The 24,765-nt window shown below is 36.6% G+C and overlaps 1 protein-coding gene across 6 annotated transcripts in view; it reads left to right on the forward strand.

The window, feature by feature from the left end:
* Window positions 1-24,765, forward strand: part of PHF14 (PHD finger protein 14) — a 199,482-nt gene that overhangs the window by 156,425 nt on the left and 18,292 nt on the right. For 2 of the 6 annotated variants that reach the window (XM_061413572.1, XM_061413574.1), the window contains exon 18: window positions 23,514-23,547. The exons of 2 other annotated variants lie outside the window; for them this stretch is intronic. In XM_061413572.1, coding sequence (XP_061269556.1) covers window positions 23,514-23,547 — 34 coding nt within the window. Of the gene's footprint in view, window positions 1-19,670; window positions 19,825-23,513; window positions 23,548-24,765 lie in introns of those variants that run through there. 2 more of the 6 variants (XR_009735796.1, XR_009735797.1) reach the window with 2 other exon arrangements.

A 24,765-nucleotide genomic window follows, 5' to 3' on the forward strand; every position in this document is an offset into this window, starting at 1 on the left:
CTCTTTGACTGCTGCTTTTGAGTTCTGCTACTCATGGTCTAATTTTTGCTGTGAGATAAACTTTTGTTTATTCATGACTGCGGTTCCCAAATCCTCCAGTTTTCTCTTTTTTCGTAGTCTTTCACCTCTTCTTGTTTTTCCCAGACTTAGTGAGAACAGCATTTGGAAACATGACATTCTATATATTTATCAACTGTATTATGTTCCTTCATCAGTAAAAAGCTCCCCTAAGATAGAAACCTCCCTCAGTCAGTTCAGTCACTCAGTTGTGTCTAACTCTTTGCAACCCTATGGACTGCAGCACGCCAGGCTTCACTGTCCATCACCAACTCCCGGAGCTTGCTCAAGCTCATGTCCATAGAATCAGTGATGCCATCCCACCATCTCATCCTCCGTCATCCCCTTCTCCTCCTGCCTTCAATCTTTCCCAGCATCAGGGTCTTTTCCAATGAGCCTGTTCTCATTCACATCAGGTGGCCAAAGTATTGGTGCTTCAGCTTCAGCTTTAGCATCAGTCCTTTCAAGAATATTCAGGATTTCCTTTAGGATTGACTGGTTTGATCTCCTTGTAATCCAAGGGACTCTCAAGAGTCATCTCCAACACCACAGTTCAAAAGCATCAATTCCTCAGTGCTCAGCTTTCTTTATAGTCCAACTCTCACATCTGTACATGACTACTGGAAAAACAATAGCTTTGACTAGATGGACCTTTGTCAGCAAAGTAACATCTCTGCTTTTTAATATGCTGTCCAGGTTGATCATAGCTTTTCTCCTAAGCAGCAAGCGTCTTTTAATTTCATGGCTGCAGTCACCATCTGCAATGATTTTGGAGCTCCCCAAAAATAAAGTCTCACTGTTTCCATTGTTTCCCCATCTATTTGCCATGAAGTAAGGGGCCAGATGCCGTGATCGTAGTTTTCTTAATGTTGAGTTTTAAACCAACTTTTTCACTCTCCTCTTTCACTTTCATCAAGAGGCTCTTCTTTGCTTTCTGCCATAAGGGTGGTGTCATCTGCATATCTGAGGTTATTGATATTTCTCCCAACAGTCTTGATTCCAGCTTGTGGTTCATCCAGCCCAGCATTTCTCATGGTGTACTCTGCATATAATTAAATAAGCAGGGTGACAATATACAGTCTTGACCTACTCCTTTCCCAATTTTGAACCAGTCTATTGTTCCATGTCCAGTTCTAACTGTCGCTTCTTGACCTGCATACAACTGTCTCAGGAGACAAGTCAGGTGGTCTGGTATTCCCATCTCTTGAAGAATTTTCCACAGTTTGTTGTGATCCACACAGTCAAAGGCTTTGGCGTAGTCAATAAAGCAGAAGTAGATGTTTTTCTGAAACTCTCTTGCTTTTTTGATGATCCAGCGGATTTTGGCAATTTGATCTCTGGTTCCTCTGCCTTTCCTAAAGCCAACTTGAACATCTGGAAGTTCACTATTCACGTACTGTTGAGGCCTGAGTTGATGAATTTTGAGCATTACCTTGCTAGTATGTGATATGAGTAAACATTGTTTGGCATTGCCTTTCTTTGGGATTGGAAGGAAAACTGACCTTTTCCGGTTCTGTGGCCACTGCTGAGTTTTCCTCTGTTCGTTTCCAAGGCAAACCTTTCAATATCATGGTAATCCAAGTTAATGCTCCAACCAGTAATGCTGAAGAAGCTGAAGTTGAATGGTTCTATGAAGTCCTAGAAGACCTTCTAGAACAAACACCCAAAAAAGATGTCCTTTTCATTATAGGGGACTGGAATGCAAAAGTAGGAAGTCAAGAGATAACTGGAGTAACAGGCAAATTAGACCTTGGAGTACTCAATGAAGCAGGGCAAAGGCTAACAGAGTTTTGCCGAGAGAACGCACTGGTCATAAAAAACACCCTCTTCTAACAACACAAGAGAAGACTCTACACATGGACATCACCAGATGGTCAACACCAAAATCAGATTGATTATATTCTTTGCAGCCAAAGATAGAGAAGCTCTATATAGTCAACAAAAAGAAGACCGGGAGCTGACTGTGACTCAGATCATGAACTCCTTATTGCCAAATTCAGACTGAAGTTGAAGAAAGTAGGGAAAACCACTAGACCATTCAGGTATGACATAAATCAAATCCCTTATGATTATACAGTTCAAGTGACAAATAGATTCAAGGGATTAGATCTGATAGACTATGGACGGAGGTTCCTGACATTGTACAAGAGGCAGTGATCCAGACCATCCCCAAGAAAAAGAAATGCAAAAAGGCAAAGTGGCTGTCTGAAGAAGCCTTAAAAATAGCTGAGAAAAGAAGAGAGAAATGGAAAGATAGATCCATTTGAATGCAAAGTTCCAAAGAATAGCAAGGAGAGATAAGAAAGCCTTCTTCAGTGATCAGTGCAAGGAAATAGAGGAAAACAATAGAATGGGAAAGACTAGAGATCTCTTCAAGAAAAATAGAGATACCAAGGGAACTTTTCATGCAAAGATGGGCACAATAAAGAACAGAAATGGTATGGACCTAACAGAAGCAGAAAATATTAAGAAGAGGTTGCAAGAATACACAGAAGAACTATACAGAAAAGATCTTCATGACCCAGATAACCACAATGGTGTGATCACTCACCCAGAGCCAGACACCCTGGAATGCGAAATCAAGTGGGCCTTAGAAAGCATCACTATGAACAAAACTAGTAGAAGTGGTAGAATTCCAGTTGATTTATTTCAAAACCTGAAAGATTTTGCAGTGAAAGTGCTGCACTCAACATGCCAGCAAATTTGGAAAACTCAGCGCGAACCTCCCTATTAAGGCCAAATAGAGTTCGTTGCTTTTTTTTTTTTAATAACGCACCGGCAATTTGAGGGGTTGTGGCATGGAAATCCTGCAGTCTGAAACAGACACTGTTAAACAACATTAAATAAAGAATATAAAAGGAGACAACAGAAATGGTCATATCTGTTCTCTATCTTAAATGTGTGAAGGACTATCCAGACTACTATTTTTAAAAGGCTGATTTTCCTTTTTAGTCCATTCCAAGTAAATTTTGTCCCTGAGTTCAACAAGATCCCCGTAGAAAGCAACTTATTTTTTTTCATTCCAGTACCTTTAAACAAGCTCTGATGAATTTTCTTCTTTTGGGTGACTTGTGGCTTTTCCAGTCTTCTGAGGTATTATTAATAATAGTTCTCTTTTAATATAGAAAATCCACTCCAATTTAATGTGTAGGTTTCAGACTCTCAAGCAGTTCAGAGTTTCTCCTCTCACCAGCTTCCTGCTTTAAGCTGGGAAGTCTACAGTTTGAAAAGGGCATATCCTGGACTTTGACTCCTGTGCCTGCTTCCTTTTGTGAGGTTTTAGTGGTTCCTCACTGCTTAGGGCTTCCCTACTGCTGTTTCCTTGAAGTGAGAGAGGTGTTCTTCAGTGGGCTACATAGAACTCATTTTCTGAAGTTTTTAAGTCTTTAGTCTTTTGGCTCCTCCCTGATTGGCATAGGCACACTCCCACTAGACTGTCCCTGTTTGGCTAGATCCCTTTCTAAACAACAGAGTCTTGCTCTCTTTCGTGGGTCTTTCTCATTTGTCCTGTAAGCTAAGAAGAGCAGTCATTCCCCCTGCAGCACTGCATCTTTGCTGCTCTGCCTTTACAACTAGATAGATGCTCATCTGAGTGTCCCTCAAAACTCCGAGGGGACAGGGTCTCTGAATACGCTTCAAAAGCATCTCCCACCAATCTCAGTGTCCTTGGGACTCCTAAGAACAAACACTCTGAATACTTTTCAGAAAGACTGTCTCATATATTGACTTCCTATGGAGTATATCTTTTAAAGAAATCCTTACTCTCCAATCTCACTTTTCCTCATTCTTCAAGCTTCTCCTTTGATGAATCTTTGTATGTATGAGTCTTTGAAGACAATACTTTCTAAAGTATATTATCAGTAAATATTTTTAAAACATGAAATTTTAGACTTTTTATGAGAGACCGAGAGATAAAATGTCATCTACCCTTTATTTAGTCATTTTATGTGAGAAGGTCAAATCATTCTCAAATCATCATGACTCAAAACCATCATTCTTTTTTCTTAATTTGTCCACTTCTTCACTTTCTGCCAGTTTCTTCTTCTCAAGACCCCCAGAACATCATCTTCTTTCTGATTTTATCTACCTCTCCTTTTTGAAGCTATGATTTGGCATTTTAACGGATACTTTTAAAAAAGAGTCCTCTGTTATAATTCATTAACTTTCTCTGCATTCACTATATTGTTTCATCTTAAATGTGTTGTTTTTTTTTCTTCTCTCTTCTGCCTAAAAATAACTGGAGGAATTTGTAGACTTAGATTCACTACAAATTTTATGGTTCCTAAGTTAAACCAAGCCTCATTGCTGTTTTTTATGAGTTCCTTATCAGATTTCTTTTAGCAGTTATTTCCGATATTTGCCACATTTGTCAAGTCTCAGTTTTATTTACAGCACCCTCATTTTTTTCTAGATAACTCTGTCTCTTACTTTACTGAGGAAAAAAGGGGCCATAACCTTATCTTATCACATCCCAACCTTAGAAAGTCTTTTGTTACTTTCAAAATACCTCAATCTCTTATTTCTTTTCTTTTCAGAAGAAAAATACATATGTCACTTACTTTTGTTCTTTATTCCAAAAATCTTTCTCTTCAAAATCTAAGTTTCTGTTTTCATCAAGGCCCCCTACAAGGTTTTTCCAATCAGTCCTTTGAAAGATCACTTGTCACCTGTCCTTCCAAGTTGCAAAACTCAAAGAAGCTCTTCATTGCCCACTGCTCTGTGGTGGACGGTGAAAACTGACAAACGTCAGAGTTTTATCCTGGACTTTCAAGGCTGTCTATAATCTGGCCTCATGCTAATATTCCAGATACATCTGTTCCTGTCTCACTGTCTCTCTCCCCTCTCCCCACTCCCTTCCCTCTCCCTTTTACAGAGATCATCAGAGTGTCATGTTTGTTTGTTTGTTTAGTGATATATTCAGCTAAATCCTAATTTTCCAAGTAGTCTTTAGGACTAAACTAAAATTCTTTTGCATTTTGCTAAACTGTTGATTTGACATTTGGTAGATGTTTCTTTGTATTGTTATTCATCTTTTTATGTCTTGGCTCTCCTTACCAGCTACATTGCAAACTCTTAGAGACTATTTTTTTCATAATTTTTTTAAGACCGGAACCTGAATGTTACACATGATTTTTCCAAAGATAGATTTAAAAGCACTCCTGGTAGTGCTTAACTGCTAGCTTGTTTCCTATTTGTTGTCATTGAAATTATTTTTTAAACTTTCATTTTACTGAATGGCAACAGAAGTGGTACAGATTCTAAGTTTTGCCTTAGATGCCCAAGGCTATTTTTTTGAGCAATAAATGGATGTCTGAAACATAAATTTCTTCCAGTGATGACCCAAATATGCAGAAAAGACCTAGAATAAGAGACATAAGAGAATGTCTCTTCAGCATGTTTAAAATACTGTCCTTTCTTAGAATTGTTTCTGTCTAGGTCAGTCAACATTTCTGTTAACATTTTAAAGTGCCTATTGATAATGGTAAATTGACTTGAAATAGAGATAACAGTTTTTAGTTAAAAAGAAACTGTCTCCTCCAGAATGAAGAACACCAGAGTTCTCTGAGATTTTAAAGACAATCTGAAAGAAAATGTCCATTTCAGTATTTTGTATAAATATTTGATAAGAAGTGTAACATTTGATAAGAAACAGTAACTCTTTTATTTATATAGATACGCTCTTTGTCTTGATGGACCTACCAATAAGTCTGCAATAAGAACCTCATTTTGTTGAATAAAAATCTGTGTAATATTCAGAAGGTATGCCACATGCTCTCCCAGGTACCTGAGACATACTAAAATAATCAGACATAAATGTGGCCCTTAAAAAGTTATGTTCTGGTAGGATAGATAACACGCGTATAAATATAATTATAAGATTTAAAGTGTTAAATGTCTTTAGAAGTTACAGATAAACTACTGGGAATTAGAAGACTAGAAACATTGCTTTCAAAAACAAATTTTTTAAGATTCACAATAAAAAAGATTATGAATAATGTGTCATATGAATGGAATTACAAAAATTAGGTTGGATATGGGCTTCCGTTATAGCTCAGTCAGTAAAGAATCTGCCTGCAATGCAGGAGACCTGGGTTTGATTCCTGGGTTGGGAAGATCCCCTAGAGAAGGAAATGGCAACCCACTCCAGTATTCTTGCCTGGAGAATCCCATGGACAAAGGAGCCTGGCAGGTTATAGTCCTTGGGGTCCGCAAGAGTCAGACACGACTTAGCGACTAAACCAAACCAAGGTAGGAATGTAAATCAGGATAGACAAGGTTATGCAGCACACACAGAAAAAATACAAAATTTTTATTGACCTAACACAAATTGATTTCTCATGGAAATAACATGTCAATACAGTTTGACAGAGCAACTCTGTATATCATAGTTACTTGAGGACCCAAGCTGATGGCAGTTTATTTCAACATATGTGCTTCACGGCACTGTAGAAGGAAATAGAGCAGATTATAGAATGACCTTTCAAATCTTGTCTGGAAATTGACACCTTGAACTCCATCTTATGGTACACAAATTCCTCAAGTTAAACCTAATGTTAAGAGGCCAGATGCTACCATGTGCTAACATACTTCAAAGGCCTTTTTGGTATTTGAAGCAGCATAGGGAGAATCCAGGGAAAGAAAGAATATATATACAGTTTGTACAGGGAAATTGCGTAATAATTTGAGAAGCACTAATTGTACTGCTAATAAATGCTAATAGGTTTAATTTTTTTTCTTTTTGCTTTTTTTTAAAAATAGACTTTTTTGGAGCTGTTTTCGGTTTACAGAAAAATGGAGTGAAAAGTACAGAGTTCCCTATATGCCCCTCATTCCTGCCCCTACACCTGTAATATGTAAAACTGTAGTAATAGTTTCCCCTGTTACTAACATTTGGTATTAGGGTGGTACATTTGTTACAATTAATGAGCCAATATTGATACATCATTACTAACTAAAGTCCATAGTTTACATTAGGATTCACTCTTTATGTTGTATATTCTATGGGTTTTGGAAAATGTATGATAGGGTATATCTACCATTACAGTATCATAGAGGATAGTTCCGCTTCCTGCAAGTCCCCTGTGTTCCACCTGTCTGTCCTTCCTGCCCTCCCCCTAAAATCCTGGAACCACAGATCTTCATACTGTCACCGTCCTTTTGCCTTTTCCAGAATGTCATATAGTTGGAATTACATAGCACATAGCTTTTCACATTGGCTTCTTTCACTTAGTAATATATATTTAAGTTTTCTCCATGTTTTCTCATGGCTTGATAGCTTCTTTCTTTCTTTCTTCTTTTTTTATCCTTTACATTTTAGGTTCACAGCAAAATTGAGTGGAGTACAGAGTTTCTGTATACTCCCTGTTTCCACAGATGTGCAACCATCCTCCCCCGCCTGTGACATCGTGCATCTAGTGGTACATTTGTTACCATCGATGAACCTCCATTGATACATCAGTACTACCCCAAGTCCATAGTTTACATTAGTGTTCACTCTTGATTTTATACATTCTGTACATTTTGACATACGTATAATGAATTATATCCATCATCACAGTATCATGCAGAATAGTTTTATTACCCATTATGCTCCACCTATTTACTCCTCCCTCCCTTTTCCAAATCTCAGGCAACCACAAATCTTTTTACTATTTCCATAGATTTGCCTTTTCCAGAATGTGATATAGTCAGAATCATATAATATGTTTGGATGTACCACAGTTGATTTATGCACTCACCTATTGAAGGTGAGAAAGTGTATGAGTACAATTAGTTTGTTGTATATACAGCAGTCTTGGTTGCTTCCAGGTGTTGCAATTTATGAGTAAAGCTGCTATACACATACATGTATGGGTTTCTCTGTGGACATAAACTCATTTGGGAAGAACCAAAGAGCATGGTTATTGGATCATGTGGTAAAAGTATTTTAGTTTTGTAAGAAGCTTTGCCAAACTGTCTTACAAAGCAACTGTACCATCCTGCATTCCCACCAATAATAAATAAGAATTCTTATCGATCCACATGTTTGTTAGCATTTAGTATTGTCAGTGTTTCACCTTTTAGCAATTCTAATAAATATGTGGTAATATCTCATTATTGTTTTGATTTGCAGTTCCCTTGTGACATAGATGTTGAGCGTCTTTCATGTGCTTATTTTCTATCTATATATCTTTTGGTGAGCTGTTTCTTCAGATCTTTTGCCTGAATCTTAATTTGGTTTTGTTTTTATTGCCGAGTTTTAGAGTTCTTTGTATATTCTAGATTCTTGTCCTTTATCAGATTTGATACAAATCTCAGTGTCTCTGAGTTTATTTTGTTTGTTCATTTTTTTCAGATTACATATATGAATGAAATGATACGAGTATTTGTTTTTCTCAATATGATTTGTTTCACTTAGCATAATACCTTCAAGATATGTCCATATTTTCGCAAGTGGCAGGATTTCATTCCATGAAGAAGGAAATAGCAGCCCATTCCAGTATTTGTGCCTGGGAAATCCCATGGACAGAGGAGCCTGGCAGGCTATAGACCATGGGATTGCAAGAGCTGGACACAACTAAGTGACTAAACCACCACCACCACATATATAATCAACCAATCTTTGGCAAAGGAGTAAAAGCAGTTTAATGGAGAAAATGTAGTCTTTTCAGCTGATATATTTTTAATACAAAGCAAGTGGTTGGGAGTTTAGATGGATCCATAACATAAAAGGTTATAAATATCTTATGAATTTGTAACCACTGAAGTTCTGTTTGGTGTCCTTTAGGGGATGTTAAGGATCAGAAGAGCAGATATCATTTAGAGCAGTGATTCACCAGCTTTTTTTTCAGAGATTTATTGTATATAGGTTGTTACATATAACCTAAAGATTTTACAAAAAGCTTGCTGATAATTTTTGTTCTTTTCTTTTTACATTAAAAATGCTGATCAGTTTCCACTAAATTGATTTTACTAGCACTTATATTATTAAATAATTTGAAAAATGTTGATCTGGTTAAAGTGTTTTATTTTACAGTTAAGGGAAGTGAGACTCAGAAAAGTAATCTCATGTGAATCTCAGGGTTATTCAGCTAGTTAATGGCCGAGCTATGACCAGGTTAGTGCCAGTTAGTACTTTTTCTCCAGTCGTTTATTAATCTATCACTGAGCACTTCAGAAATAATGTTATATTGTCATTAAATCTGCTTAGTGATTAAAAACAGGTTTAGTGCTAAAAATAGATGTCTAAACTCATTTTGCAGAATCATGAGTAAACTCAAACTATGGAAGGGTCCACAGTGATTGATTAGATAGAGCAACACATAGTCCTCAGAGTAAACTTTGTCAGGGACTGAACACATTCTCATGTTATATGAGTACTTGCACGTGAGCGAGCTGGTTTGTGTATTGTCACAGGAGTCTACCCCTGTCTTCACTTGACATACTCTTGTAAGCCTTTGAACTTGATTTTATTCCTTCCCATGCTGGTAGTTGCTCATTATTTCTTCTGAAACAAACAGTTTCTGAAAAATTAGTCTCGTACATGTACTGGATGTCCCTGTACTCTTCTTCAAAGTCTCTCTTAAGAATAGACTTGAAATCGAATTGTCCAGATAACTGTGTAAACTTGGGCGTGTGACTTAATGTCTCTGTACCTCATTTCCTCACTTTAAAATGGAGACAGCAAAAAATAATACCTACTCATTGAGGTTTTTTGTTGTTTTTTTTTAAGCTATTTTGTTGGTGGTTTAGAATCAGGTAACAATGACAGTGAGCCTAATCTAATACCTAATTCACTTGTCTATTTAGTTGCACAGGAAAAAGAAATGAAATGGTTTTTCACTAAGATAAAGATGAAATATACACATTTATGTCCAGTACTTCTGAAACACTGAGAATAGCACATCCAGTGTAGGTTTTTTTTCTTTCTCTTAATCTGAGGACCATTTAAAGTTATTTTAATAGAATGCAAGCTTTAACTGTATTTCTTTAGTATTCTATAAAATTTAATTTTAATCAGATGTTAAATTTTGTATATTTTTCACAGTATAGACACATCTATTTTTTCCCCCCTTTGAATATCCAGCTTTGTTAAGGAGCAACAATTTCCTGCATTGGTAATGTTAAGTGTAACTTTAGTTTTCAATTCATTGCTGCAGTTATGTTTCCAGAGCCTGCTGTAAGAGATAAACCCATTGCAAATGAAAGCAGCATTCATTTCCTTCCACCTCAGGCCACACAGAATTGATTGAGGTAATAAAATGACAGCACATTGTAATATACTGAAGGCTCTTTAATTCGAAAACCAGTTCTAGCCTGATTCAGAGCTTGTTTAAAGCTAATTTATAGCTTGCATAATTTTCAGCTGGCCGACCAAGGTAAAGGATGATATATGAAAACTGATAAAGAATTAACTTACAATACATTCAGAGCTGTCTTGTTAAAGTCAACCGGTATTAAAAAAACACAGGTAGCGGGGGGCAGGGGAGGATGGTGGGAAAAAATCATTGGTAATCTTTTGCTTTACGTAAGTAACATTGTTGACAACAGTTTAAATTTCCCATCATCTTATTTCAAACCTAGCTTCTTGTCCTTTTTTTTGTAGAATCAGTTCTGTCTGCATTTCTTAAAGTCCTTCATTGTTCATCCCATGTTAAGGTCAGTGTGAGACTAAGTACAGGTAGCAGCTATTGCAGCTTCCAGTGTCAGATCTACTGTATGCCACGTGGCAGTGCTGCTGCTAAATAGTTCTGTCTGTCAGCATTTTAATTACAGATCATCTTTTAAAAGGACAAACTGAAAAGGGTTAGAGCTCTTCATTTTTATTTGAGCTCAAATTCCGGATTAGGCCTTTGGCTTTATGGGCTGTTTTTGTCCCTGTATTCTAGCATATTTATTCACTATCCTGTACTACAAATGAAGCCATGTTTTCAGAAATTTCATGTCAGCATTCACAAGTGAAAAATGAATTACGTTTTCCTTTTTAATGTTTAAATCTTTTCAGTTCAGTTCAGTCCAGTCACTCAGCTGTGTCCGACTCTTTGTGACCCCATGAATCACAGCACGCCAGGCCTCCCTGTCCATCACCAACTCCCAGAGTTCACCCAAACTCATGTCCATTGAGTCGGTGATACCATCCAGCCATCATCCTCTGTCGTCCCCTTCTCCTCCTGCCCCCAATCCCTCCCAGCATCAGCGTCTTTTCCAATGAGTCAACTCTTCGCATGAGGTGGCCAAAGTATTGGAGTTTCAGCTTCAGCATCAGTCCTTCCAATGAACACACAGGACTGATCTCTTTTAGGATGGACTGGTTGGATCTCCTTGCAGTCCAAGGGACTCTCAAGAGTCTTCTCAGCCCCCACAGTTCAAAAGCATCAATTCTTTGGCGCTTTCTTCACAGTCCAACTCTCACATCCGTACATGACCACTGGGAAAACCCTAGCCTTGACTAGATGGACCTTTGTTGGCAAAGTAATGTCCCTGCTTTTGAATATGCTGTCTAGGTTGGTCATAACTTTCCTTCCAAGGAGTAAGCGTCTTTTAATTTCATGGCTGCGGTCACAATCTGCAGTTATTTTGGAGCCCAGAAAAATAAAGTCAGCCACTATTTCCACTGTTTCCCCATCTATTTCCCATGAAGTGATGGGACCAGATGCCATGATCTTTAGTTTTCTGAATGTTGAGTTTTAAGCCTACTTTTTCACTCTCCTCTGTAACTTTCATGGAAGAGGCATTTTAGTTCCTCTTCACTTTCTACCATAAGGGTGGTGTCATCTGCATATCTGAGGTTATTGATATTTCTCCCAGCAATCTTGATTCCAGCTTGTGCTTCCTCCAGCCCAGCGTTTCTCATTATATACTCTGCATATAAGTTAAATAAGCAGGGTGACAATATACAGCCTTGATGTACTCCTTTTCCTATTTGGAACCAGTCTGTTGTTCCATGTCCAGTTCTAACTGTTGTTTCCTGACCTGCATATAGGTTTCTCAAGAGGCAGGTCAGGTGGTCTAGTATTCCCATCTCTTGAAGAATTTTCCACAGTTTACTGTGATCCACACAGTGAAAGGCTTTGGCATAGTCAATAAAGCAGAAGTAGATGTTTTTCTGGAACTCTCTTGCTTTTTCCATGATCCAGCGGATGTTGGCAATTTGATCTCTAGTTGCTCTGCCTTTTCTAAAACCAGCTTGAACATCTGGAAGTTCACGGTTCACGTATTGCTGAAGTCTGCCTTGGAGACTTTTGAGCATTACTTTACTAGCATGTGAGTTGAGTGCAATTGTGCGGTGGTTTGAGCATTCTTTAGCATTGCTTTTCTTTGGGATTGGAATGAAAACTGATGTTTTCCAGTCCTGTGGCCACTGCTGAGTTTTCCAAATCTGCTGGCATATTGAGTGCAGCACTTTCACAGCATCATCTTTCAGGATTTGAAATAGTTCAACTGGGATTCCATCACCTCCACTAGCTTTGTTCATTGTGATGCTTTCTAAGGTCCACTTGACTTCACATTCCAGGATGTCTGGCTCTAGGTGAGTGATTACACCATCGTGATTATCTTGGTCGTGAAGATCTTTTTTGTGCAGTTCTTCTGTGTATTCTTGCCACCTCTTCTTAATATCTTCTGCTGCTGTCAAGTCCATGCCATTTCTGTCCTTTATCGAGCCCATCTTTGCATGAAATATTCCCTCGGTATCTCTAATTTCCTTGAAGAGATCTCTAGTCTTTTGCATTCTATTGTTTTCCTCTATTTCTTTGCACTGAGAGCTGAAGAAGGCTTTCTTATCTCTCCTTGGTAATCTTTGGATCTCTGCATTCAAATGGATATATCTTTCCTTTTCTCCTTTGCTTCTCTTCTTTTCACAGCTATTTGTAAGGCCTCCTCAGAGAGCCATTTTGCCTTTTTGCATTTCTTTTCCATGGGGATCGTCTTGATCCCTGTGTCCTGTACAATATCATGAACCTCCATCCATAGTTCATCAGGCACTCTATCAGATCTAGTCCCTTAAATCTATTTCTCACTTCCACTGTATAATCGTAAGGGATACTTGATTCTAAATATACATCACCTTCTCAAACCCCCACATACATTCCTACAGATGTTCCCATACACAGCTCTACACATAGCCCTGCACACACTGCCTGCATAGCCCTTTATAAGACTGTGTCACTCATGCTCCCTGTATGTATGCATATACACTCCACACTAAAACAAAACTTATTTTCTTATCCTTACTATGTGTGATGTACCCTATTTTATTTTTTTCTATTAAATTTCACCTTTAAAATAACTCACTAAAGTCACATGTCATCTAGACTAGTGCATGCTTGCTTTTAGAGTAGATCCTGAGTTCTCTTATCAGCCTATGTTTTTGCTAGGTGTCTATGTATATAAATACAGATTCAAAAGAAAATATATTTAACCTAAAAGGAAGTAACATTGGCTAACATTCATAATTTTGTGTAGATATTTTTCAAACTTTTGTATTGTGATCTTTTATTGTTCAGCAATGAAGAGCTATATATATTAATACATTTCCTTTTTTTCTTTACCATGCAATGGACAAACTACAAGAATATTCTATGTAGAAGTTTTTAAGGAAACTAGAAGTTTAAGCAAAGAAGTTTAAATGATAGGATTTGAAAGAGGTTCATACAATATTTCTCTACTTTATGATAAAATGAAGGACTTTGTGCTAGTAGAATAGCAATTGGTTACTAATTTTGTCATTATCTGAAGTTGTTCCAACTACTTACTGACCCTGAGAAATGTCTAATTCCTGGGAAACATCTCTGGTATACAGTCAGTCTTGTCATATAAATGTCAAGAAGCCAATAACTGTTTTCTCTTATGTTTATTATCTGGGAGTCAGCCTCTTTTTTTATATGTCAATTTCTGTAAAATTGAAATTGAGTAAAATATGCCTCTGAAGCATCGGTTTATAGTCAGACCTGGATTTGAATACCTACTTCTTCATTTAGTAGCTTTGGTACTCCGGGGCAAATTCCTTAAGCCTTCTGAGTTTGTATTTCCTCTTCAGTAAAGGTAATACTGTGTAGGCAAGTTCTGAAGATCAGAGAATAGTATTAATATAGGTGTGTAGAATGCCTAGCATAATTGTTGTTGTTGTTTAGTCGCTAAGTTGTGTCTGACTCTTTGCAGCCCCCTGGACTGTAGCCTGCCAGGCTCCTCTGTGGAATTTCCCAGGCAAGAATACTGGAATGGGTTTCCATTTCCTCTCAAGGGGATCTTACTGACCCAGGGATCAAACCCACATCTCCTGCATTGGCAGGTGGATTTTTTTACCACAGAGCAACCCACTTCAGTATTCTTGCCTGGAGAATCCCATGGACAGAGGAGCCTGATGGGTTAGTCCGAGTTTGCAAAGACTCAAACACGGCTGAGCACCCAAACATAAACATAAGTTTTTATGCTTATATCACTTTATCAATGATATTGCTGTTTCTATGTGATACTTCCTTCTCCTCTCAATGTAGTCTCCTCAAAGTTAAAACTACTGCTTCATGAAAGAAAAAAAATACTCAACATATTTTCTTCAAGTTATCAGACGATGAGAATTATTTGTCTGTACAATTTTTGGTGGTTATCTTTTGAATATCGAGATATCAGAAATGGCAAAGTAAATGAATAATTTACTTATAGCTTCACTGTTTATTTTTACATTAGGGTTTCTTAAACTTTTTTTATTTTGATGTGGATAGGGATTGTCTTACATACACAGATGCTCAAGTAAGGCAAGGTTTTATTGAATTTTCTCCAAAGTATGCTACAGAGAACAGTGTTAAATTTATTATCAATACAAAATCGTGAACCACAAACACACTATCCCAAACACACAAAACTGTAGATTTTTTATTTTCTCAGTAACTTTAGGTATCCTCAGATTTAAAGCTGGTACAAATACTTAATGCCCCTTTCTGTTCAAATAATGATACAAATAGCAATTATTCACTGCTCCATAATGAATCATTTTTATCTACATCTTCTGTCTGTTCCATTTATATAGAATAAATATTTATATTTTCTCATTTTTCTCAGCTAAGAGATACAGATAAAATAGGTTTGAAGTATCAGCTATAATTCATTCTTGAAAAGAAAGGCCTTAAACTGATATTGTATGGGAGAGAAAACCATCTCAATCATTTCAGCAGCAAGCTTATAACCAAGATAACATCAGCATTTTCCTTCTTGAAAATGTAGCTTCTATATATTAAAGTAAGGAAGCAATATTTTATTAAAAATAGTATCAGAAGCTCAACCTATCATCACAAACCTTAAAGATCCTGTTATGATAGGGGAAAAAATAATAGTAAGATTTTGTTTTAGTCACATGTTCACTATACAAGATCATCAAAAAACTCCTAAAATTCAAAAACAGCAACAACAAAAAAGTGAAATAAAATAAAAGTGAAAAAAATAGTTCTTATGTTAATAGTTCATATTTTTCTATTTGGACATCTCAAAGCTAATTATTATCCTACATAAATATACAGTGATAAAACAGTATTAATAACTTAATGGCTAGTTGACTATCAAAAAAGTTATCAGCTTGAAAAATCTATAATTTTCTTTTCTGCTCATGCACATGATGTAGCCCTGTAATTTAGTACTCTTTACATATTTTTGTAATTAAATATTTTTCTAGGAGAGGAACAAGCTATATAACTCTTGATCTGCATTCTAAAAATTAGAAATTAAAAGGTGTTATGTTAGAAATATTTGACATCCTTTGTGAGTTCAGCAATTTCTTGATTTTGACTTGATATTGCCTTTTCCTAATGAAAAACACAGTTTTATTGAACTATGGCCTATATACTAAAATACGTCCTTAGATAATGTTTTGAAGATGATGTGCTATAGTAATTTATAAATTAAATATATAAATTTCATTTAGCATAAATGCATTCTATAAGTAACTATGTAACATCAATTTATTTTGACTACTACATTTTTCATATTGTTACATACCTGTTGTGTAAGGAATTAAGTGACCAGTTACTTTAGGAGCTGCGTTTTAAGTATATTAATTATTTTGTTCCCATTATGCAGGTAATATATGTTCATTATAGATAATTTGAAAAATTCAGAGAAATGGACAAAGAAAACAAAAGTCATACCATATTTCCGAGGGATTATCATTGTTGGCATATTGGTGTATTTCTTTCTAGAGTTTTTCTTTCCTTCATTTTACAAATATTTACTGAACCTGTTGTAAAGTGTAGGGCCCAGTAATAGTTACTAGGAGCATCCTTGAAAGGATATAACCCCTGTCCTCTTGATACTTGTAGTTTAAAAGAGAATATAGACAAATGAAATGAAAACTTTAGAAGAAGTTTTGAAAGAACTCAGTGTGTTAGTCACGTCAGTCGTGTCTGACTCTTTGCAACCACGTGGACTGTAACTCACCAGGCTCCTCTCTCCATGGAATTCTCCAGGCAGGAATACTGGAGTGGGTAGCCATCCCCTTCTCCAGGCGATCTTCCTGATCCAAGGATCAAACCTGGGTCTCCTGCTTTCTAGTATTATTTTAGCATATTTCACTGGAAAATCTAGGCTTAAGACAGTATGTTTATGACATAGTTTCTAGGGCTTTACAGTCAAAATGAGTATTCCTCTAAGAAGAATTGTTACAAATGAACTTATTTACAAAACAGAAATAAACTCACAGACTTTGAGAACAAATTTATGGTTGCCAGGGGAAAAGATGGGAAGAAGGGATAGTTAGGAAGTTTGGGATCAACTTGTATACACTGCAATATTTAAAATAGATAACCAACAAGGTCCTACTGTTTAGCACTGGGAACTCTGCTCAGTGTAATGTGGCAGCCTGGATGGGAGGGAAGTTTGGGGGAGAGTGGATGGATACATGTATATGTATGGCTGAGTTTCTTTGCTGTCCACCTGAAACTATCACAATATTGTTAATCAGCTATACTCCCAACACAAAATAAATTTTTTTAAATATGAGAATTCCTATAATAGAATATTTATTTATATGTTACAGAATTGTATTTTGAAAGCAAATAATTTTTGTGTGATAGAAGACTTTGAAACTAATACCAGAGGAATATGAAATAGAAAATATCTTAACTCTTTCAAAAAGAATCTCTTCATTTCCTTTGAAATGTTTTAACACTTCCCAATCAAGATTTCCAGACCAATAATCTCAGATATGCAGATGACACCACCCTTATGGCAGAAAGTGAAGAAGAAATGATGAAAGTGAGGAAAGTGTAAAAGTTGGCTTAAAACTCAACATTCAGAAAACTAAGATCATGGCATCTGGTCTCATCATTTTGTGGCAAATAGATGGGGAAACAATAGAAACAGTGACAGACATTATTTTGGGGGGCTCCAAAATCACTGCAGTTGGTGACTGCACCCATGAAATTAAAGACGCTTGCTCCTTGGAAGAAAAGTTATGACCAACCTAGACAGCATTTTAAAAAGCAGAGACATTACTTTGCCAACAAAGGTCCGTCTAGTCAAGGCTATGGTTTTTCCAATAGTCATGTATGGATGTGAGAGTTGGACTATATATATATATAAGAAAGCTGAGCACTGAAAAATTGATGCTTTCAAACTATGGTGTTGGAGAAGACTCTTGAGAGTCCCTTGGACTGCAGGTAGATTCAACCAGTCCATCCTAAAGGAAATCAGTCCTGAATATTCATTGGAAGGATTGATGCTGAAGCTGAAACTCCAATACTTTGGCCACCTGATGTGAAGAACTGACTCATTTGAAAAGACTCTGATGCTGGAAAGATTGAAGGCAGGAGGAAAAGAGGATGGCAAAGGATGAGATGGTTGAATGGTATCAGCAACTCAATGGACATGAGTTGAAACAAGCTCAGGGAGTTGGTGATGGACAGGGAGCCTGGCATGCTGCAGTCCATGGGGTCGCAACGGTTGGATACAACTGAGCAACTGAACTGAACTGATGACCCGCAAAGTCCCCTAATTTTCATGCTACATAAATGGCAACTCCTTCTCAATCTTCTTAGCTGAGTACTCCACCTGTGCCCAGTTTTATTTCCATGGCTTAGTCCATAGGACCCTTTTCTCTCTGTATGCCATTCCCTTGATGAGTGCATATAGTCTCTGTAAGTTGGAGACTTCCAGATATCAAATACTAGCCCTGAACTCTTCCCTCACAATCTAAATTCATGTATCCTGATGTTTGCCTGACATTCCCATTGGACAGCTAAAGATTGTCTCAAGTTTAATGTTGCTGAAATACAATTTTTGTTTCCAGATCATTCTTCACTCCCATAATAGCTTACTTGTCTCTTACTCTTTCCCAACTCACTACTACCATTTTTGTGTGCCACAAACAGCAATCAGTTCTAATTATTGTCTTTTGTTTATTCCTCAATTTCTCCCTCATAGCCTGTCCTGACTCAGAACCATGTCTGAGTCATTCCCACCACTACTACAGTGCTCCAAGCCACCATCATTTCTGATTTGTATTGTTGCAGTTGTCTTCTGCCTTATTTTTCTATTTTCATTCTTAGCTATAACCCTATCCTTCTTTCTCTATATAGCAACCAAAATAACCTTAAAGCTCAAAATCAAATTATGTTACTAGTATTAAATCCTTCAGTGGCTTCTCACTGTAAAGGGAATCAGCCTAACGTTGCATCTCCTGCCACAAATACTGGTGTCCTACCTGCTGAGCTCTTCTGTACTGTTAGGCCCTCGCCCTTGTTCCCTATGCCTGTACATTCTCTTTTCACAGGCTAGTACCTGGCTGGCATCTCAGCCTGAATATTACGTCTATAGTAACATTCCCTGACTGCATTATCTAAGGAAACCTGTGCTCACACACATTGTATTCTTTTCCTTTGTTTTTTCTACTACATCAAAATGTGAAATTATCTGCTAACAGTTTATTCTGTTTCCTGTTGAAATATAAGACCTATGAGGACAAAGACATACTGTTATTTACCACTTGTTTCTCCACCTTCTGGAAAGGAACCCGGCAGATAGTGAATAGACATTTACATATTTGCAGGTTAATAAACAAATAGAAAACACTTCTATATTACAGGTTTAAGTAATTCTTAACATTGCAGTTACTATCAGCATTGAAATACTAAAATTCTAGTTAGAAAAGGAAGCAAAACTGTTCATTTTTATTCTGGTAAAAAGGAAAAGCACTTTCTCCAACCAACTTTCTCAACTTTCAAGCCTGGTTTTTGGAAATGTATTTTAACTTCTTTAATAATAATTGCTGGCTTTGTTTTGAGCACCTACTATGTTAACACATTTTATTAGTAAATTAAATATTTTATTAGTATAATTTTTATGCATAATCATATTTCTGATCCCCAAAGTGTGTTTTTTTCAGGTTAGTTTTTAGTTTTTTTTATATTTTACATATAAGGAAGCTGAGACTGAGAGGTCATGTGCTTTTCCCAAGGTCACACCAATAGTAGGTGTCAAAGCAGGACTGGGATAGTTTTGTCTGAGGCCAGAGGTATATACATTGTCCACTGTGCTCTTGTAGATGCTTTGGATAAGAACACACAATTATTTTACAATGTAAGATCACGTTGATTCTTAGAATACCTAGGTACACACAACCTCACCAACATTTTTTGTCTTGCTTTTAGGCATGCTATATTTTTACCAGCATTTAATTTAAAATCATACTGATTCATTATGGTCAATACTGGCTCATCATGACAAACAGTTCCAGACAGCAGCTTAGAAGACTTGAATTCTGATTCCAGCTCTACTATTTAGTAGCTGTGGGATCCTGGGGAGGTCAGTTATGTGCTCTAAGAATGGCTTCTCTATCAGTAGAATAAATAGAATGGATCAAACGATCCATCCTCTAGAATACCTTCCCTTCTGTCTCTAAAATTTTATGGCTCTTTATAGAGAAAAGTGGTCTGGAAAACCAATTAAATCTATTTAACTTAGCATCTGACTTATTTAATGTGAATTGTTTATTTTAATATATTGATTTGCTCTTCTTAGAAATACACATAGCAAGCAGTATTCTTTCTTTAATCAGTCTTAAAATTTACACAGGTAATTAGAGGAATATGGATACAGAACATAATAGTTGTCTATTTAAATTGTTGTAGTCTGTTACCTACCGTTGATCTTCCTCATAAACAGAGGTGCTCATTGAATTCTGTTTATGTGTTTCAGTTGATTCTCTTGATATTTCCAGGTATAAACAAATAGAGGTGGTTTTATCATATCTTACAATTTTATACTTCATGGCATTCTCTTCTAATTGTGTTGACCAGTATCTGCAAACAAGATTAAATAATAGTGGTATATTTGTCACCACCTTAACTTGGTTGGATTGTTTCTAGTTTGTAGTGCTAGTTTTTGAGCTGAAAACATGTATGTTATTTTAAGAAAGTATAACAAATAAATAAGTAAAATATAAGTGTTGAAAATAACCTGGAAGTTGTAGAAGTTTAATATGATGCCACTCATATAAAATGTTAAAATATGGTATGAAAGCATACCAATGAGTGATGTCTAGTTCAGCATATTGGTCACGTCTGGTAAAAAGGAAGGAAGAGGAATGTATTGGGGAAGAAATATCCAGGGGGTTTCAATAGTTATAGCTAAAAGTTATAGCTATGATTATTGCTATGTTTGCAATATTTTTTTTTTTTTTTGGATTTTATATTTCTTTTTTTTTTTTTTCTTCCAATTTTATTTTATTTTTAAACTTTACATAATTGTATTAGTTTTGCCAAATATCAAATGAATCCGCCACAGGTATACATGTGTGCGCCGTCCCAGTGCACCAGCCCCAAGCATCCAGCATCATACATTGAACCTGGACTGGCAACTCGTTTCCTACATGATTCTTTACATGTTTCATTGCCATTCTCCCACATCTTCCCACCCTCTCCCTCTCCCACAGAGTCCATAAGACTGTTCTATACATCAGTGTCTCTTTTGCTGTCTCGTACACCGGGTTATTGTTACCATCTTTCTAAATTCCATATATATGCGTTAGTATACTGTATTTATGTTTTCCTTCTGGCTTACTTCACTCTGTATAATAGGCTCCAGTTTCATCCACCTCATTAGAACTGATTCAAATGTATTCTTTTTAATGGCTGAGTAATACTCCATTGTGTATATGTACCACAGCTTTCTTATCCATTCATCTGCTGATGGACATCTAGGTTGCTTCCACGTCTTGGCTATTATAAACAGTGCTGCGATGAACATTGGGGTACACGTGTCTCTTTCCCTTCTGGTTTCCTCAGTGTGTATGCCCAGCAGTGGGGTTGCTGGATCATAAGGCAGTTCTATTTCCAGTTTTTAAGGAATCTCCACACTGTTCTCCATAGTGGCTGTACTAGTTTGCATTCCCACCAACAGTGTAAGAGGGTTCCCTTTTCTCCACACCCTCTCCAGCATTTATTATTTGTAGACTTTTGATCGCAGCCATTCTGACTGGTGTGAAATGGTACCTCATAGTGGTTTTGATTTGCATTTCTCTGATAATGAGTGATGTTGAGCATCTTTTCATGTGTTTGTTAGCCATCTGTATGTCTTCTTTGGAGAAATGTCTATTTAGTTCTTTGCCCATTTTTTGATTGGGTCGTTTATTTTTCTGAGTTGAGCTGTAGGAGTTGCTTGTATATTTTTGAGATTAGTTGTTTGTCGGTTGCTTCATTTGCTATTATTTTCTCCCATTCTGAAGGCTGTCTTTTCACCTTGCTAATAGTTTCCTTTGATGTGCAGAAGCTTTTAAGGTTAATTAGGTCCCATTTGTTTATTTTTGCTTTTATTTCAATATTCTGGGAGGTGGGTCATAGAGGATCCTGCTGTGATGTATGTCGGAGAGTGTTTTGCCTATGTTCTCCTCTAGGAGTTTTATAGTTTCTGGTCTTACGTTTAGATCTTTAATCCATTTTGAGTTTATTTTTGTGTATGGTGTTAGAAAGTGGTCCAGTTTCATTCTTTTACAAGTGGTTGACCAGATTTCCCAGCACCACTTGTTAAAGAGATTGTCTTTAATCCATTGTATATTCTTGCCTCCTTTGTCGAAGATAAGGTGTCCATAAACAAAATAATTTGACTTTCTGAAGAAACATAGAGGTGTCTGTTGACAAGGAATAGAGAAGGTAGGAGGCATAAGTTGAACTCAGTTTTACAATTCACGTGCGTAAGTTTTCTGAAAAAGGATCAGCTGTTTGTTCTCCTCTCTACCCTGAACATATGCACAGCATGTAGTAGGTATTCACTTAATAATTTTTGATTGAAAGAATAGAAGAAAGAAAGAGAGGAGGACATTTTTCATTAGTTTTCCCTGTTCCTTCTTTCTTCTTATTCTTTTATTGTGCGTGCATGCTAAGTCACTTTGGTCACATCCAACTCATTTATGACCCTATGGACTGTAGCCTACCATGCCCTCCTCCACGGGATCTTCCTGACCCAGAGATTGAACCAGTGTCTGTTATATCTCCTGCATTGGCAGACAGGTTCTTTGCCACTAGCGCCTACACATCGTTAATTTTTTTTAAGCAAATCTTAGTTTAAATAACGATGTAGATTTATTTTGTATATTAGAAGCCCACTTTTTGTTCTGAATGTAGAAAATGTGATCAAGCTTTCCATATAACTTTACAGAAAACAACCTATTACTTCATATTTATTGAGCTGCTTGTGATGTATAAAATACATAATCAAATTAATTATGGAGTATACTACTTGTGTGCTGAGTCCTAACAATGATTCATGCTAGGCTACATTCAGAGGAGGCAAAATGGTATCACAGTTTCCAATGCCTGCTGTTGCTCAGTTATATTCTGCTTTATCATTCTTTTGAAATTAGATATATCATATATCAACAAGACACTTCAAACTGTGGTGAAATTCAGAATATACAGCTTATTTTTTAATTTTAAAAGAAAATTGGAATTAAAAGGTCACACTGTTTATGTATTTTCTGTCTATGATAAAATGCATGATAGTATCTTTAAAAGTTAACAAAAGTAAAATTGTCTTTTAAAAATGCTTTCATATTTCAATGGCGAATTAGAGATTTGTTTCCTGGGTAACTGTTGAACACCTGTATTGTGAAAATTAGCACTTTCCAAATGTTTAATGAATTTGATTGAACAATATGGTTGCCACATAATGCGGCTATGAGATCATTAACTTTTATGTTAAAAAGTTATTTTATATTTAAATTTATAATTTAATTTTCCTTAAATGTTGTATTTTGTCAGCTTTATATTCAATTTAATATTATACCAGCATTTTCTTTTGATACCCTTCAATTTGAACTCTCAACATTTCCAAAAACTTCCAAGAGTCCTTCACAGACCTACCTCTGTAAAGGCTTGTGATCCTTTTTCTTAAAAATAGAGACTATTTTTTCTTTGTGAGAAAGTAAGCCTTTGTGTTGATATCTGTCAAAGAATTGAGAAGGCCATGGACCTTGATAATAAATCTTCTTTACACAGGCTTATTTGAAGACAAAAGAGCAGCCATCCCAAGGTAATGGCAGAATTTTATGTTTCTCAGAAACTGTTTCTTGCAACATTTTCCCAGTACCCCTTTTTGTTCTCAACCATTTCTGTATCTTCATGAGATTTAGGAAATATAACACAATAAATCCTAATATTGTCAGAATGCTTGAAAAAATGAAAAGGCAAGTGGTATGTTTATCAGGATTTCTATAAATAATCTTCACGGTGCACAATGGCTAAACTGTTTTGGATTTAAAGATTGCTTTTCAGTCATTTCTGCAAGACAGATTTAAGATCTTTTTGTATGACTGAGCAATTAATATGATCAGTATCTGTTGGACAAAAGATGAATTATTGGTATTTTGGAAATATAAGTGAGGTTTAAATTTACTGATCATGAGCAATTCTACTTGTCTGGAATACTGGAAGGAGAATTCTTTGGAGTCAGACAGCTGCTGCTGCTGCTGCTAAGTCACTTCAGTCGTGTCCGACTCTGCGCAACCCCATAGACAGCAGCCCACCAGGCTCCCCCGTCCCTGGGATTCTCCAGGCAAGAACACTGGAGTGGGTTGCCATTTCCTTCTCCAAGGCATGAAAGTGAAAAGTGAAAGTGAAGTCGCTCAGTCGTGTCCGACTGTTAGCGACCCCATGGACTGCAGCCCACCAGGCTCCTCCATCCATGGGATTTTCCAGGCAAGAGTACTGGAGTGGGGTGCCATTGCCTTCTCCGGGAGTCAGACAGAGCTGAGTTTAAATCCAGGTCCTCTTATACTTTTTGGTGTGTTACCCATGGTAGTTCTTTAATGTCTTTAATTCTCAATTTTCTGGATGGGAAATGGGAATGATAATACTTACATTGCCTGGCACTTGTGAGTATTAGATACAGCATATGTGAAAACTCTGTATTTAATAAATACTGAAAAAGTCAAAACTACTATTTGTTTCCTGTGCAGTTATATAGTAGGGTAGTTATTCATACAGTAAAGAGATATTGAGACTGTGATATAATAGAAATGACACTAGCTTCTGAGGATTCTGTGGTTAGCAAGACAGAGAAAATCTGCCGTCATGGAGATTACACTGTAGTGAGGGAAGACAGATAATATATAAAATAAGCAAGTAAATGGTTATTTCATTGTGATAAGAGTTATGAAGAACAGTCTGGTTGGTGGAGGAAAGGCTGGTTCCATGTGCATGATGTCAGAGAACTCACTAAGACTGTATAACAAAAACAGAACAACTTAGG

The sequence above is a fragment of the Bos javanicus genome, chromosome 4 (assembly GCF_032452875.1).
Source record: "Bos javanicus breed banteng chromosome 4, ARS-OSU_banteng_1.0, whole genome shotgun sequence".
Classification (NCBI taxonomy): Eukaryota; Metazoa; Chordata; class Mammalia; order Artiodactyla; family Bovidae; genus Bos; species Bos javanicus.